At 41.5% G+C, this 17,778-nt stretch overlaps 2 protein-coding genes across 3 annotated transcripts in view; one reads left to right on the forward strand and one right to left on the reverse strand.

Moving 5' to 3' along the window:
• Window positions 1-15,937, reverse strand: part of gdap2 (ganglioside induced differentiation associated protein 2) — a 75,060-nt gene extending 59,123 nt beyond the window's left edge. For both annotated transcript variants that reach the window (XM_043700939.1, XM_043700940.1), the window contains exon 1: window positions 14,694-15,937. In XM_043700939.1, the coding sequence (XP_043556874.1) occupies window positions 14,694-14,866 (173 nt within the window). In that variant the 5' untranslated portion in view covers window positions 14,867-15,937. The remainder of the gene's footprint in view (window positions 1-14,693) is intronic.
• Window positions 15,938-17,014: 1,077 nt separating this feature from the next.
• wdr3 (WD repeat domain 3) overlaps window positions 17,015-17,778 on the forward strand; it is a 63,298-nt gene continuing 62,534 nt past the window's right edge. Inside the window, exon 1 of the mRNA XM_043701531.1 lies at window positions 17,015-17,038. Within this exon, the coding sequence (XP_043557466.1) occupies window positions 17,015-17,038 (24 nt within the window). The remainder of the gene's footprint in view (window positions 17,039-17,778) is intronic.

Raw genomic sequence — 17,778 nt, forward strand, 5'->3', positions numbered from 1 at the left:
ATATTACTGGCTAGCCTGCCTTCATATTTGATCCTCTCATTTCTTATTACACTCTTTGTTATCTTCTGTTTGCTTTTGTATCCTTCCCAATCTTCTGATTTCCCACTGTTCTTAGCCATTTTATAGGATCTCTCTTTTTCTTTAATACATTTCCTGACTTCCTTTGTCAGCCAAGGTTGTCTAATCCCTCCCCGGTTAATCTTTCTTTTCTTGGGAATGAATCTCTGTACAGTGTCCTCAATTATACCTATAAACTCCTGCCATTTTTGCTCTACTGTCTTCCCGGTTAGCCTTTGCTTCCAGTCTATTTTAGTCAGTTCCTCTCTCATGCCCTCATAATTACCTTTATTTAACTGTAACACCATTACATCCGATTTTTCCTTCTCCCTTTCAAACTCCAGACTGTACTCTACCATATTATGGTCGCTACTTCCTAAGGGTTCCCTTATTTTAAGATCTTTTATAGAGTCTGGTTCATTGCAAAGCATTAGGTCCAGAATAGCCTGCTCTCTTGTGGGCTCCATGACAAGCTGTTCCAAAAAGCCATCCTGTAAGCATTCCATGAATTCCCTTTCTTTAGATCCACTAGCAACATTATTTACCCAGTCCACCTGCATATTGAAGTCTCCCATGATCAATGTAACCTTGCCTTTCTGACATGCCTTCTCTATTTCCCGGTACATGTTATGTCCCTGGTCCTGACCACTGTTAGGGGGTCTATACACAACTCCAATTATGTTTTTTTTTGCCTTTGTGGTTCCTCAATTCCACCCACACAGACTCCACATCATCCGACGCTATGTCATTCAATATCATAGATTTAATTTTGTTCTTAACTAACAAGGCAACCCCACCCCCTCTGCCCACCTCTCTGTCTGTTCGATAAGTTGAAAGACCATGGAGGTTTAACTGCCAGTCCTGACCCCCCTGTAACCAAGTCTCTGTGATGCCTACTACATCATAATCATTCACTATTATCTGTGCCATTAGTTCATCGGCTTTGTTATAATTGTTACGAGCATTCAGGTAAAGTGCCTTAATGCTAACTTCCTTATCATTAGAGATGTTGGAAGTCATATGTCCTAAGTTATCCTTGCTTTTTACTGTATTCTCAGTCTGCCTCAATTTTAAATCCGCCTGGAAACATGCTATCCTGCTGCTTATCTTGCCATTTACCTCCATACTCCCTGTCGCTTTCACTTTCCCTTCCCCCCAACTCAGAAGTTTAAAGTCCTACTGACCATCCTATTTATCCTCTTCGCTAGAACATTGGTACCTGATTGGTTCAGGTGGCGATCGTCCCAACGGTACAGATCCCTCCGGTTCCAAAATTGATGCCAATGCCCCATGAAGTGGAATCCCTCTTTCCCACACCAATCCCTTTGCCACGTGTTTACTTCCCTAATTTTCTTATCCCTATGCCAATTGGCACGTGGCTTGGGCAGTAATCGGGAGATTATGACCCTTGAGGACCTGTACTGCAATTTCCTTCCTAGTGCTCGATAATCCCCAAACAGGTCCTCCACCCTAGCTTTGCCTATGTTGTTAGTCCCAACGTTGACCACAACAACTGGATCCTCCCCTTCCCGCTCCAATATCCTTTCAAGCCGGTCAGAGATGTCCCGAACCCTGGCACAGGGTAGGCAACACACCATGCGAGACTCCCGATCCGGCTTGCAAAGGTTACTTCTATCCAGGATGTTTCTATCCTGAGGAAAAAACCTTGGTATTCACCTTATTTATGCCCCTCATGATTTCATAAACCTGTATAAGGTCACCCCTCAGCCTCCTACATTCCAGGGATAACGTCCCAGCCTAACATCTCCTTGCAACTCAAACTTTCCAGTCTCCATCACATCCATGTAAATCTTTTTTGCACCCTTTCCAGTTTAATAACATCTTCCCTACAGCAGAGTGACCAGAATTGTATGCAGTACTCCAAAAGTGGTCTTACCAATGTCTTGTACAGCTGTAATATGACATCCCAATGCTTGCATTCAGTGCTCTGACTCACGAAGGCAAGCATGCCCAACGCCTTCTTCACTACCCTGTTGATCTGTGACACCACTCTCTGGAACTATAGTCCTGCCCTTTCTTCAATTATGTCGCTGAGTGTGACTACAACAATTTAATATTCCCACATGCTGATCAACGCTCCAAGTTCATTCACCTTACTACTCAGACACCTTATATTGGACACAATTTAGCTTTACTGCTCTCCTATATGCCTTATGCTCATGTCTTTTCCACGTACAGGACCGTCCCAGTATTTTTTCTAGATCTGACTAAACTATGCTCGAGTTTACATCTGCTGTGCCCAACCCACCTGCCAAACTAGTTTAAAACCTCCCCAACAGCATGAGCAGACCTCCCAACAAAAATATTGGGCCCATTGTGGGACTCAACTGCCCCACAAACTATCTCAATGATCCAAAACTCTAAAGCCCTCCCTCCTACGTGATCCCTTTAGCCATGTGTTCATCTGACCTATCTTTCTATTCTTAGCACAAGCACTGGAAGTATTCAAAAGATTACAATATCAATAATCCTCTTTAATCTACTACCCAACTCTCTCAATTCCTGTTTCAGGACATTATCTTTTAACCCATGTTGTTGGTGCTAACAAATACCACAAATGCTAGACGTTCACCCTTGCTCTTCAGAATGCTCTGCTGCTGCTTGGAGATATCCCTAACCCTGGCACCAGGGTAGCAACATATCAGAGTCTTGTTTGTTGTCAGAGAAATGCCTGCCACTTTCTCTTACAATTGAGTACCTGTCACTAAAACTCTCCTAATCTTTTTTTTGCCAGCATCCAATCACACAACAAATTTGCACTAGCCAAAAGGAAGAGGTCATAGAGTCACAGAACAGTACAGCATGGAAACAGACCCTTCGGTCCAACTCGTCCCTGCTCACCAGATACCCTAAATTAATCTAGCCCCATTTGCCAGCACAAAGCCCCTATCTCTTCTCTAAACTCTTCCTATTCAGGTAACCACCAAGATGAGGTGCCAGAGGACGTTATGGGGGCTGGTACAATTATAACATTTAAAAGGGATCTGGATGGGTATATGAATCGGAAGGGTTTAGTGGGATATGGGCCAAGTGCTGGCAAATAGGATTAGATTAGGTGAGGATATCTGGTCAGCAGGGACAAGTTGGACCAAGGAATCTGTTTCCATGCTGTACATCTCTATGACTCTATAAATGATGAAGTTGTACTAGCCTCTACCACTTCCTCTGGCAACTCATTCCATACATGCATCACCCTGTGTGAAAATTTGCTCCTTCTATCTCTTAAATCTTTCCCTTCTCAAATTAAATCTAGTTTTGGACTTCTGGGGAAAACACCATGGCTATTCACCCTAACTATGCTGCTCATGATTTTATAATCCTCTATAAAGGTTACCCCACAGCCTCCCACACCCTAGGGAAAATAGCCCTTGTCTATTCATCCTCTGTCCATAGCTCAAGCCCTCCAATCCTGGTAATATCCTTGTAAACCTTTTCTGAACTCTTTCAAGTTACACAACATCCTTCCAATAGCAGAGAGACCAGAATTGAACACAGTATTCCAAAAGTGGCCTAACCAACATCCTGTACAGCCGCAACATAACCTCACAACTACTATATGCAGTGCACTGGCCAACAAAGGAGAGCATACCAAAGGCCACCTTCACTAACCTGCAACTCTACTTTCAAGGAACTATGAACTTGCACTCCAAGGTTTCTTTGTTCATCAACACTCCCTAGGACAGAGGTGGGGAACCTTTTCATTTTGGAAGGCCGCATTATGTTAGTTGTAATCTAATAAAGCCACATCCAAGAAACTTCAATTATATATTCTTCAAAATTCACATTTTTTTTTAATTGTGGTGGTCAGTCTGTGAGGATTATTTCATTGAATTTTCTTTTGCTCTTTGGTGTTTTAAATACATTTATTTTAAGATTAAAATAAAAATAATAAAGGACGAAAAATCATTAATAAAAAATAAAAGATTTCTTCAGCAAAATTTGGATTCATTCAAAAGGTCACGCACACAATGGACTCGAAGGCCACAGGTTCCCCACCCCTGCCCTAGGACCTTACCATTAAGTGTATAAATTCTGCCCCGATTTGCCTTTCCAAAATGCAGCACCTCACGTTTATATGAATTAAACTCCATCTGCCACTCTTTGGCACTCCTGTCCATCTGATCAAGGTCCAGTTGTACTCTGAGGTAACCTTCTTCAACTGTTCACTACACCTCCAGCTTTGGTGTCATCTGCTAACTTACTAACCATACCTCCTATGCTCACGTCCAAATCATTCACATAAATGACAAAAAGCAGTCGACCCAGCACTGATCCTTGTAGCACATCGCTGGTCACTGGCCTCCAGTCTGAAAAGCAACCCTCCGTCACCACCCTCTGTCTCCTGATTATAAGGAAAGAGATAAGTTTTATGGAAGCTGTTGAAAGATGAGAGGGAGAAGAGTCAAAATAATTGAGGAAATGAGTTTCAAACAACACCCACACAGTCAAAGGCATTGTTCTAAAGAGGTAAAGAGCATAGAGGAAGCACCAAAGGTGGAGGAATGCAGTCATTGGGTGTTTGTACAGTTAAAGAAGGTAAGAGAGGAGCAAGTTTGACAGATTTAATCATATGGATGCCACTTAAATTTGAGACCTATGTAAAACCAGTGGCTAATGAGGGTCAGGCAAGTCATAGATGACTTGGTGCAGGACAGGATAACAAATTTCAGCTTATTCAAATCCTGTCAATCATGAAAGTTGAAGATAGCAGGATGGCTAAGGGTTTCAGCAGGTGATGAGCTAGAACAGGGAAAAATGCAAGCCAGCTAACCGAGACAGAAGTACGTCAACTCTGTGATAAGACAGCATATGGATAAAATCTCCATTTAAATCAAGTTCAGGTGCGGAAAGATTGAATAACACTTTTACTTTATTCATTAATGAGATATGGGTGCTGGTGGCTGGTCCAGTATTTACTGGTCAGCTCTAAATGCTAAAAGGTGAACTGCCTTCTTAAACTGCTGCAGTCTATTTGCGAGAACTACAATGCTAAAAGAGAGGAAGTTCCAGAATTTTAACCCTATAACAATGAAGGAACAGCAACATATTTCCAAGTCAGAATGATGAGTGAATTGAAGGGGGACTTGCAAATGATGGTGTTCCCACATATCTGTTGTTATTGTGTACAGATTGCAGTGGTTGAGTTTGGAAGGTGGTCCGTAAAGATTAGATTCCCTACAGTGTACAGGCCCTTTGGCCCAACAAGTCCACACCGACCCTCCGAAGAGTAACCCACCCAATCCCATTTCCCTCTGGATAATGCACCTAACATGATGGGCAATTTAGCATGGCCAATTCACCTGACCTGCACATCTTTGGACTTGTGGGAGGAAACCCACGCAAACACGGGGAGAATGTGCAAAATCCACACAGACAGACAGTCACCCAAGCTGGAATTGAACCTGGGACCCTGGTGCTGTGAGGCAGCAGTGGTAACCACTGAGCCAGCATACCACCCTAGGAGCCTTAGTGAATTTCTGCATTGATTCTATTGATGGTGCATACTGCTGCTACTGAGTGTCAGTGATGTAGAGAGTGATTGTTTGTAGACGTGGTGCTAATCAAGCAGGCTGTTTTGTCCTGGATCCAGTAAGTGGGAACAATTCCACCACTTGTGCCTTGTAGATGGCGGACAAGCTTTGGAAAAGCAGGTGGTGAATTAATCCAACATTTCTAGCCTCCAACCTGCCTTTTTTAAGTCAATAATTATAAGACTAGTTCAGTTTCTGGTCAATGGTAAACCCAGGATATCGACAGGTTAGATACTTAGACTCTGTCTTATTAGCGATAGTCATATTATTTGCCACCAGTCAGTTCAAATCTGGATATTGTCGAAGTTTTGTTGCATTTGGACATGAACTGCTTCAGTATCACATTCATCACCAATGGTGCAAATTGTATAACAATTCGTGTATATCCTCAGTTCAGGTGGGGATGGAGGAAAGGTCATTGATGAAACAGCTGAAGATGGCTGGGGCTAGGACACCACCCTAAGGAGCACTATGGCGATGTCCTGCAGCTACGATGACTGACTTCCACCAATCACAACCATCTTCCTTTGTGCTATGTATGACCCCAACCAGTTAAGAGCAGTTGTTCAGGAGGGAATAGAATCAACTTTCAGGCTGCTGTTTATGCTTCAGGGACAAAGATGAAACCTGTAGCTAATGAAAATTGCAGCTCTTCCAAGCTTAGACCAGAGAGAGAACAGAAAGGTCAAGATAGGTGATGGAGGGATAGCTTAGTTCTCAATGCATATATCAAACCTGACCTCTTGAATTTGGACAAGGTAATGACTAGTACAGAGTGCCAGCAAGGATATAAGAAAGGAGATGGTGTGGGCAATGAAGGATGCGTTGTAACATGACTCCAGGGGTAACAGAGAGTGAGTGAGAGGATGAGTATCGGAACTCAGAAAGATCCACAACATTATAACATGAAGTACAGGAAGAAGGCAGAAACTTAGGTCAAACAAGGTAGTCTTTATGAAGCGGGCAGCTTTGGGTTATGAACTGGATGCCCAGATGTAATCAAGTAATTTGTTGTTGAGAGAACTTAGGCAGGTGTACAAACAAACAGCACCAACAATGGAGCAGAGTTTGTCAGCAGAAAACAATAATGATAACTTCACTTTTTTCTAACATTAAGCTGGAAACAATGCTGAGTTGGAAGCTGAGCTAATGAAGGCAATAGATACCTGTTTACTCCTAAACTTCAAAACACCTGCCTTGATTAGAAATTTTGTATACCTTCAAAAAGATTACATTTTGATCTCAAAATTGTTTGAAGAGGATCAACTTGTAATGCACTGTTTCATAAAGACTTGTTTGACAAGCTTGTGACTGAATAAAAATTCAAAAGTACTACATACTTAGTTTTAACGAGGACATTATCAAGTGGCATTCTTGATAAACCAGCTTAGAAGCTTCGTTTGGCTAGAGTTTACTGCAGTTTTGCAAACTTCTCGATCAGCTGGAACAGTTGATCAACTGGCACACTCCTGGTCCCATCGGTTCCAGTTTGTAAAATGTTTGTTGTAGATGAAAGACTGCATCCTGATCTAAGCTTTGACTGTCCATTACCCCCATCCTTGCCCAATTAGACTGACTCTTCTGTTCCTCATGTGCCAAATTCAAAGTCAAAGACTCCAGGACTAGATTCATCTTGCATCTGCAGCCTTCTCCAGTCATATGTTCCCAGTTTACCATTGCTCACACGAGGTCATCGGGGACTTTTGTTCCATCAACCTCAATTGACATGACCAGAACTTTTAAAATCTTGGCCTTCGTCTCAAACACTCTACCTACCCACTTCTATCTTTTACCCTTACTCATATCCCTCAAAAGGCTGAGAGCTTAACCATTTACCATGCTTTCCGTTCCTGACCACTGCCACACACACACATGCACAAAAGAGCCAAGGCTAATCTCTCTTCAGTTGTGAAGCAACTCATGAACATTCCTAACAAATTAAAGGCAATCATTTTATCAAGTATTGAGGGAGAGGGAAAGACCCTTCCAAAAATGGGGGAGGAGAATAATTTATACCTCAAAATTAACATGAGGCACAAACTTTGAAAGTATTTGGCACAGATGAAGGCCTGACTATTACCCCTGTGCTGGCTGAATAAAAGCTATCCAGTTTAAATCAACCCTTTGGCTCTTCATCCATAGATATCCACTTGATGTAGCAATCATTGATATCTTCCCACACTTGACAGCTATCTTGCTTGCTATCAATCACACCACTTTTTTTTAAACAGCAACAAGACCATAAGATAACAGAGCAGAATTGGGCGATTCAACTCATCAAGTCTGCACCACCATTCGATGTGTTTTTCAACCCCATTCTCCAGCCTATCTCAAAGATACCGAGTGATTTGAGTGCGACAGATTCATCACTGAAGAAATTTCTCATCTCAGTTCTAAATGGTCATCCTTTTTTGATGCTGTGCCCTCAGGTCCTAGTCTCTCCCTGTAGTGGGAGCATCATCTCTCTGTCCATGCCTCTGGCATTCTGCAAGTTCGAACATTTTCAGTGCTCCAGCAGCAAGCCTTTAGCAAATGATTGGAAGTTTTTCATGGCAATGCAGCTGAACATTTAGGATTTAATTATTAAACAATGTCAAAAAACATTCAGCTTTTTCATATAGCAAACAATCCCAAGTCTTTCATAAAGACATTACAAAACAATGGATTCCAAACAAAATATATTGAAATGACTAACATTGGAGAGAACAGGTTGGTTTTACAAACATTGAGAGAGTCTGGAAGACAAAGATTTAGCGGGGACTATCAGACAATGGGACCAAGGCCACCCACTGACAGGGTGCAGCATAGTGAGACAAAGGCACAGTGTGTTCAGGTACTAATGATTTGGAAATGCCGGTGTTGGACTGGGGTGTACGAAGTTAAAAATCACACAACACCAGGTTATAGTCCAACAGGTTTAATTGGAAGCACACTAGCTTTCGGAGCGACGCTGAAGGAGCGTCGCTCCGAAAGCTAGTGTGCTTCCAATTAAACCTGTTGGACTATAACCTGGTGTTGTGTGATTTTTAGCTTCAGGTACTAAGTGTTTCTTATCACCCTTAAAAAAAGGCATTAAACAGCACACTCTCCCACTCTCATTCTCTACCAAAGTCCTGGGTGCTCCAGGTGAAAAAGTGTAACTTGTTCAACTACATACTGTGAACAACTCTGTATGATATAATTTACAAAAAGCAGACATTATCAAAAACGGGACTGTACTTATAAAATAATGCTGCTAGATTATTATAGCATGTTTAAGTTAGATAGCTTGTTTATCCAAATCTCAGTTTATCGACTGAATCCTGAATGAGTTCATCTGCACTAGCATGATACTACACATATACTGCAACATGTTGGAATGCTTTTTTATGTTCAGGCAGCATATAAATACAACTTTTGTGACAATTTAAGAAATAATGGGGATTGTGATCACATGAATACAGACTGGTTGAAGAGTAGGAATAAGGGAACTTAGAACAGAAAGATGTACTAAGTGGCTTTTCACCAGACACTGCACTATGACTTCAGTTATTAACTAACACTTGTATATATCATCTGAATTTATTCAGAGAATATCAATTTGTGCTATTCAAATCAAATATGGAGACTTTGTTGGCAAATTGCAATTAAAACTATGAAAGATTACAGACAGCCACTGACAAACTAGCTAGTTGCAATTTCCTGATAAATTGTGAATAAAGGGAAGCAATGGACCCAAGGTGCAGCAAAATGACCTTTGAATGCACGTGGAGGTCATGAGAGGCAGGAATGAATAAAAAGGCAAATAAAATCATTGGTTTTCTATCTACACACTGAATACAAAAGCAAAAACATAACTTGTAAAATGCTCCGATTAGTTTACAATTCGAATACTGTACACACTTGGGTAATCCATTGTAGGAAGGAAAATGCAATTACAAAAAAAGATGTAGTGTAATTTCACCATTATACTACAATGAAGGAGTTTATACTTATCAAGAAAAGTTTAAGAATTGACAATTTTTTTTCCGTAAGAACCGAGAAGTGAAATTAAGGTCTGCAAGATTATGCAAGTTTATCGCAGGAAATAGTGCACTCATTTCCAGCGGTCAGCAGGACAGTGATGAAGGATCAGAAAAATGTTCAAAGGGATAAGCTTGAAAATTGAATTCTGTGCCACAACCAATTTTGTTGTACTGTGTGCAAAGATTCTAATTAGAAAGCTGCTTGAAAGAGGAATATCAAAGTGTACATGAAATGAATATCAAATGAGTTTTGCCAATGGTATTTATATGGAGAAAATCACTGGCCCTAACATCACACCCAAATTGGCCAGTTCCTGTCGTAACTTCTTACAATTATACAAGATGTTATAAACAACCTTACTAATAGAATTTAGTTAACAACCCATGTCAGCCCCCAATCCAAACATCATTCACCACCGCAAGTAACAGATGTTATTTTGGAAAACCACCTGCAATCAATTGAGAAACATTTTAGCCCAACTCTCTTCAGTATCAAACTTTTGATTAAGATACACTACAAAAGTTATTTTTCATGTAGGGAACAATCCTGCACAGCAAGTCAAATAATGCTCATTATATTTGAATATTTCATTAAGCAAAATACATAATCAAGAAAATAACTGTGCTGTTCGACAGCTGAATATCTCACTGGGGTTTAAAGATTAATAATCGGCACACAGCTTGTGCCAACATTTGTTAATTCAACAAAGTAATTTGTCTAACAGGCCTTTTATATCGAGGTAACACCATCTGCTCTTAATACATTGATCATCTGCAGTGGCAACAGCATGACCAGACTTGACAATGACAGGGGATTTTCCCATCAAATAGTGCTTTTTAGAATCTAGATTTCCTATTACAATACCAGAATGCTTTACTAAAATAGTCAGTCTTTATTTGGTGTTAGTGCAGTTTAATTATGCTGATATAAAAAATGTGATTTAGTTATACAGCACTTTTCACCATGAACAAGACATCTAAAGAATTTTGAAGTTATTGGATTTGAAAGACTGACTCTCTCCACAGATGCTGTGTTTTGCTTTTTAAGTTCAGATATGCTCAACAGCACTTTGTTTGTATGTCCAAGTGCTTTACAGTCAATAAAGTACATTGAATTATCCTGTAAGAAATACAGCAGCCAATTCTCATTCAGCAAATTCCCACAACCAATGTGAAAATGACCAGGCAATCTGTTTTGTGATGTTGATTAAAGATTAAATAATTAAGCGATTTTTAAGGCGATTGGTAGCTCAGTTGAGGTTCTGGATGTTTGTTTGCTCGCTGAGCTGGAAGGTTTGTTTCCAGACGTTTTGTCACCATACTAGGTAACATCAGTGAGCCTCTAATGAAGCGCTAGTGTTCTGTCCCACTTTCTATTTATGTGTCTTGATTTCTTTAGGTGGGTGATGTCATTTCCTCAGAGGATGGTAGATGGGGTCCAAATTGGTATGTTTATTCACAGAGTTCTGGTTGTAATGCCATGCTTCTAGAAATTGTCGTGCGTGTTTCTGTTTGGCTTGTCCCAGTCGAAGTAGTGTCTTTCCTCATCTAAGGATACTAGTGATAGTGGGTCACGTCTTTTTGTGGCTAGTTGATATCATGTATCCTGGTGGCTAGTTTTCTGCCTGTTTGTCTGATGTTGTATTTGTTATAGCCCTTGCAAGATATTTTGTAAATGACATTTGCTTCACTTGTTGTTTGTATAGGGTCTTTTAAGTTCATTAGCCGTTGCTTAAGGGTGTTAATAGGTTTGTGGGCTCCCATGATGCCAAGAGGTCTGAATAGTCTGGAGGTCATTTCAGAGATGTCTTTGATGTAGGGTAAAGTAGCTAGGGTTTCTGGGTGCATTGTTTGGATTTGTTGCTGAGGAATTGGCCAACTGTGTTTATTGGGTACATGTTCTTCTTGAATATACTCTATAGGTATTTCTCTTCTGCTCTTCATTGCTCCTCAGTGCTGCAGTGCGTGGTGGCTCGATGAAATAACGCAGCTTCATTTGTGGGTGTTGGGATGATTGCTTCCATAGTTAAGTATTTGGTCCGTGTGTGTTGTTTTCCTGTAGATGCAGTTTTGAAGTTCTCCATTGAGTGCTCGCTCTACTGTGACATCTGGGAGCGGCAGTTTGTTGCAGTTCTTCTCCTCTTCTGTGAATTTTATGCCAGTGAGGATATGATTGATGGCGTTGTAGATTTCCTCTAAAATGTTTAGTTTGATGACAACAAAAATGTCATCCATGTAGTGGACCCAAAATGTGGGGTGGATAGTTGAAAGCGTTGTTTTTCGAATCTTTGCATAACTACTTTTGCTAAGAACTCTGATATTGGTGATCCCATGCGTGACCTGTTGATTTGTTTGTAGGTCTTGTTATTGAATGTGAAGTGGGTGGTAAGGCACAAACAGACAGAAAACTAGCCACTGGGATACATGAACGTTAACTCGCCACAAAAAGACAATGACCCACTATCACGAGTATCCTTACATACAGATGAAGAAGGACACCACTTTGACTGGGACAACACATCTATCCTATGACAAGCCAAACAGAGACATGCATGAGAATTCCTTCAAGCATAGCATTGCAACCGGAACTCTATTAACAAACACATCAACTTGGACCCCATCTACCATCCTCTGAGAAAAAGAACTGTAAATGACATCACTCAAAAATACCAGGACACAAATAGAAAGTGGGACATACCACCAGCGCTTCACTGGAGGTTCACTGATAAGGTTACCTAGTACAGTGACGAAACATATGAAAACAAGCCTTCCATCTCAGCAAGCAAACTTACACCCAGGATAAGTAAATAGCCAGGGCATTGAGGACATCTCCTCTGCCATTAGATCTTTTGACCCAAATAGGCAGGTGGCCTCCCTTTAACATCTCATCTGAAAGATGAGCCCTGTTACAGTGCAGTACTTCATCAGAACTGCATGGGAGTGTCAGCCTACTTTTGTTTCTTCAGGTCGTGATGTGAGGCTTGAACATAGAACGCTGTGGCTCAGATGATATTGTGATGATGAGGCCACAGCTGACAATAGTGAGAAGAGACAAATTCAGTCACTAAGCTAAAACAGGGAGAAAACTTAACAGAAAAAGCCAGTAAAATGAAACCAGCCCAGTAATTCGCCAAAAGAGGAATAAACCACTGCCTAGACATTTCATACGCTTCAATATGCCTGGATGAAGAACCTACACTTGAAAGGGCAACTTGTGTTGCTTGCTATTATCACCATCCGAACAGTAAAGCAAACACTAGGGTGTAATTAAACATCCAAACCAGGTCTTGCAAAGTGTCCAGAAAATGATCCACATTTCCGAATGCTTGGATTGAATCTTGATGAATTGTCTAGGATGGTCAAAGCCATTCAAGTGAGAATTCATTAAAGTAGTAAGCCATAGGTCACGTTTTTAGAAAGAATGGAGGAGTTCAGTAAAGTGGTAGAGATCAAATAATATACAAGGTTAGCAAAAGGTCATACAAGCAGTTCTAGCAAGATCTGAGAAGTGATAGGGAAAGACACAAATGAAAGAGGGATCTGTTGCACTTGAAGAGGAAAAGCATTTGGAAGTTAAATGGTTACAGCCACCCCACACAGAAACTGCACAATTTAAGTGTAGAAACAAGGAAGTGAAGTAATCACAGCTCAATACGTTTAACCACCAACAACAGGACACTTAACAAAAACAATGAATTGCATATAGGATGGATTTCAGCTACTTTTTACATAGTAAGGTCAAGGTGACCTGCCCCACCAGCAAAAGTATTGTCAATAAATAAAAACAATAGACATATCAGATGGTAGCAACAAGATGTAAAGTTCCTGCTGCTGAACTGTGCACTGCATAGGGTTTTAAAACATTAAAACGCAGAAATGAATTTTAATAAAAGGGCGATTAAGAGTTTAACATTAAAATGAGGTTTTTTAAAAGAACTTATTTTGTATATCTATGTTTTTACTCCAACTGTAAATTTCCAATGTTTTGGAGATATTGACCTGGATCTTGTGGTCAGCTGGCAAGAAATGGTATGACTACAAAAACAATAAGGTTGCAAAGTTGCAAACATTTCAGCCAACAAGGATGACTGGAAAATCATATATTGCATTCAATGTAATTCACAACTTATGAAGATGGAAACCCAATTTGAAAAAAAAGAGTTTGAAGTTGTAGGACAAGTTAATACTGATTTGATAGGTAATAACACATCGAAGGACACTGAAGACATTTCACAAGGTTAGAGAGTCAAGAGTGAATTTTCTGAGGAATGAGACAATAGCCATTGTGAAAGGATCAATGTTTGAGGAGAAAGCATCATCAATTCATAATTTCCCAACAACAGTATACCTAAAACATAAAATTGGATTGAACTTAATTACCCAATAATTGAAATCCAAGGAAGTAATCCTCTATATAAAGTGGAGAAGATGCAGGAACAGAAGATCGAGCAGTAAGAAACTGGAATATGTAATGTAAGCAGTTAGAATTGTAACACCTTAATGTTCTCTAACCTACATCAAAAATGACAGGAGATGCTGGGCATTCAACCCCTGCTACCAGTTGCAAAACCCAATTCAGTATGTAGTTGCATACAACCTGACTACAAGAGTGCGGGTGGTGACAGCACATAACTGTGAAAAAGGAACAATGAAACATGTTTCAAAACAAAGCAATATCGTTTGCTCAAAATGACAATGAACCTCTGGATATCACTGGATTCGCGAGCAATGTTAAATGATGCCATGGATATGGATTTAACTTAAACATATCACACAAGTTTGTTTAACTAAGGAAGTACAGTGTTAACTAGAAACTCTCGACTGAGAAAGAAAAGAGCTGGCATTCTTTCCAGTCACCCCGGGTGTCCGATAACGGCACCAGGGTCTAGGAAATCCCATTAGATCAGCAATGAACACTTCCAGTAGGAGGGGGAAGCGGTGAACACACATGAATTCTGGCGAAGGGTACTGCAAGTTTAAAAATAATAAATCCTCACAGCTGCTATCGAGGATGGAAGTACCTGCCGACTCCGCTTGGCGCAGCAGCTAGAAGGAAAACAAAGCGCCGGTGTACACGTACCACAGAATAACTTTGTTGTTAATGTCTTTCCTGTAGGGGAAAGGCGAGGAGATGGATGTGTCCGGCTGCAGCTCACGGCTGAGCCCAGTCTCCAGCAGCGGCTCCGGGCGGTGAGCCCAACACGGTAAAGTCTGGATGTCGACGATGGGGGAGCGGGCCCCCAGGGGATCCATATCGAGGGAGGCAGCAAAGACACTTCAGTGCCCCTGTGGTGGTGGTGGAAGCCGGGCTCTCGGACAGTGACCCCGGCCCCGGCCTCACGGGGAATACTCTCTCTGTCCGTGAGTGAGTGAGTGTGAATCTGCTTCGGGCCGCCCACCGGGAAAGCTCACTCAGCAACCGCTACCGGAAGTCTGCGTCGGCCCCTACGTCACTTCCTCTCCCGTTCCAGGTCGCGGCTGTGGGTGACGTACGGGGCTCCGCTCAGACTCGATCAGTAGATGAGGAGGAAGTGGGTGAATGCTACCAGGGCTCCGTCTGGGCTGTTACCTCGGGCAGTGAGCTCCCTCTCCCACCGGGTCATACTCACAGTGAGCCGTCTCCAGGAGCGAAGCCAGCGCCGCGGGCCGTGTTCACGTTCAAACTGCTGGACTTCCACAGACTCACCTCTTGTGTCTCACAATACAGCACTGTGTGGCAGGAACGCTGCGCTCAGGAGCTCATACATGAAGTGACACATCTATCCAGGCTGCATGACCGGGGAAAATGCTTGTTTTGGGTAGAAGATGAGTTTCGTGTGTTGCTGAAGAACACTGATGGCCGAACGTTGAGGCTTTAAGTCACAGAAATTAAACTCTTGAAGCTCAGCTTGCGGGATCTCTGCATCTTTACAAAAGTGAAGCAACATGGTTTGCAGCTAATAAATGTGATACAGAAAGGGAAATTATTTCAGCTTTCTGTCACATGCAGTATTTTGGTTTTGTTAAAAGTGATATTTGCTATATTTTTACACACTCTACATTCTAACTTGAATCATATTCATTTATACTTTTTGTGGGGTTCATTCGTCTCTGGAAGGATTGCAGAATGGTTCTGCAAGTTCCACCTGTTAATCACTAGTAGGTTCAAAATAGCTTGAAGATCATGGTGATTTTTTTCAAGAATTTGAGATTTAGGTCAGGAGTTGTAGAGTTACATACATTTGGCTGATGCTATTTGGGCTGGCCTTCTGAAAGAGAAATTCTCCTCTTTTACCACTCCTCATAGCACTCAAATTTTGAAATTTTCAAATAATGATCAGTTCCCTTTTGAAAGCCTCGGTTGATTGTCTCCCACATTATCAGTCAGTGCATTGTCTCCATTATTTTTTGAGTTACTTTAAATCTAGGCCATCTGTACATCAATGGAATAGTTTCTCCCAATTTACTGTGTCCAGTCCCTTCATGATTTTGAATACTTTGATTAAATCTCCTCTCAACCTTCTGTTTTCCAGGCCTCTTTTCTCTGTAACTGATGCTCCTCATCACAGAACCATTCTCATGTATGTTTCCTACGCGCTCTCTAATACCTGCATAACATTCACCAAGTTTAGTGAAGGATACAATTTCCTAGGTTTTATTAATAAAAGGCATAAAGAACAATGGTGGTGGAGGGTTGCTTTTCAGACTGGAGGCCTGTGACTAGCTGTGTGGCACAAGGATCAGTGCTGGGTCCACTGTGTTTATGATTTGGATGTGAATATAGGAGGTATGGTTAGTAAGTTTGCAAATGACACCAAAATTCGAGGTGTAGTGGACAGTGAAGAAGTACGATGGGATCTTGGGCGGCACGGTAGTTAGCACTGTTGCCTCACAGCGCCAGAGACCCGGGTTCAATTCCCGCCTCAGGCGACTGACTGTGTGGAGTTTGTACATTCTCCCCATGTCTGCGTGGGTTTCCTCCGGGTGCTCCGGTTTCCTCCCACAGTCCAAAAATGTCTGGGTTAGGTGAATTGGCTATGCTAAATTGTCTGTAGTGTTAGGGGAATGGGTCTGGGTGGGTTGCGCTTCGGCGGGTCGGTGTGGACTTGTTGGGCCAAAGGGCCTGTTTCCACACTAAGTAATCTAATCTAATCTAATCTTGATCTGTTGGGCCAATGGGCTGGGAAGTGGTAGGTGAAGTTTAATTTAAATAAATGTGAGGTGTTCGTTTGGTAAAGCAAATCAGACAGGACTTGTACCCTTAATGGTAAGGCCCTGCGGAGTGTTGCTGAACAAAGAGACCTTGGAGTGCAGGTGCATCATTCTTTGAAAGTGTAGTTGCAGGTAGATAGGATAGTGAAAAAGGCATTTGGTATGCTTGCCTTTATGGGTCAGTGCATTGTGTATATGAATCGGGAGGTCATGCGGCAGCTGAACAAGACATTTGTTAGGCCACTGTTAGAGTAGCGAGTTCAATTATGGTCTCTCTCCTTTAAGAAGGATGTTGTGAAACTTGAAAGGATTCAGAAAAGATTTACAAGGATGTTGCTAGGGTTGGAGGTTTTGAGCTATTGGGCGAGGCTGAATAGGCTAGGGCTCTTTTCCCTGGAGCATTGGAGGCTGAGGGGTGACCTTATAGAGATTTATAAAATCATGAATTGCATGGATAGGGTAAATGGACAAGGTCTTTTCCCTGGGGTGAGAAGTGCAAAACTAGAAAGCATCGGTTTAAGGAGAAAGTAGAAAGATTTAAAAGGGACCTAAGGAGCAACTTTTTCACCGAGGGTGGTGCGTGTATAGAATGAGCTGCCAGAGGAAGTCGTCAAGTGGTGAATTCCAATATTTAGAAGGCATCTGGATAGGTATATGAATAAGAAGGATTTAGAGAGATATGGGCCAAATGCTGGGAAATGGGATGAGATAAGAATATCTGGTTGGCATGGATTGAGTTGGACTGAAGAGTCTGTTTCTGTGTGAAATATGACAAATAGAAAGGAAATCCTAAAATCTGCCAAAGTGACATAGATAAACGGGATTAAGAGGAGTGCGACTGATTAGGGTCCAAAAAGGCCATTTATGCACGTGAATGTTAAATTCGTTTCCACTTTTATGTGTAGCACTTCTGGAAATACACAAGTATTTTAAAAAGATTGCAAAATATTTTTGGCGATTATCAGTGACAAAAC

Source organism: Chiloscyllium plagiosum, chromosome 12 (genome assembly GCF_004010195.1).
Source record: "Chiloscyllium plagiosum isolate BGI_BamShark_2017 chromosome 12, ASM401019v2, whole genome shotgun sequence".
NCBI classification, from domain to species: Eukaryota; Metazoa; Chordata; class Chondrichthyes; order Orectolobiformes; family Hemiscylliidae; genus Chiloscyllium; species Chiloscyllium plagiosum.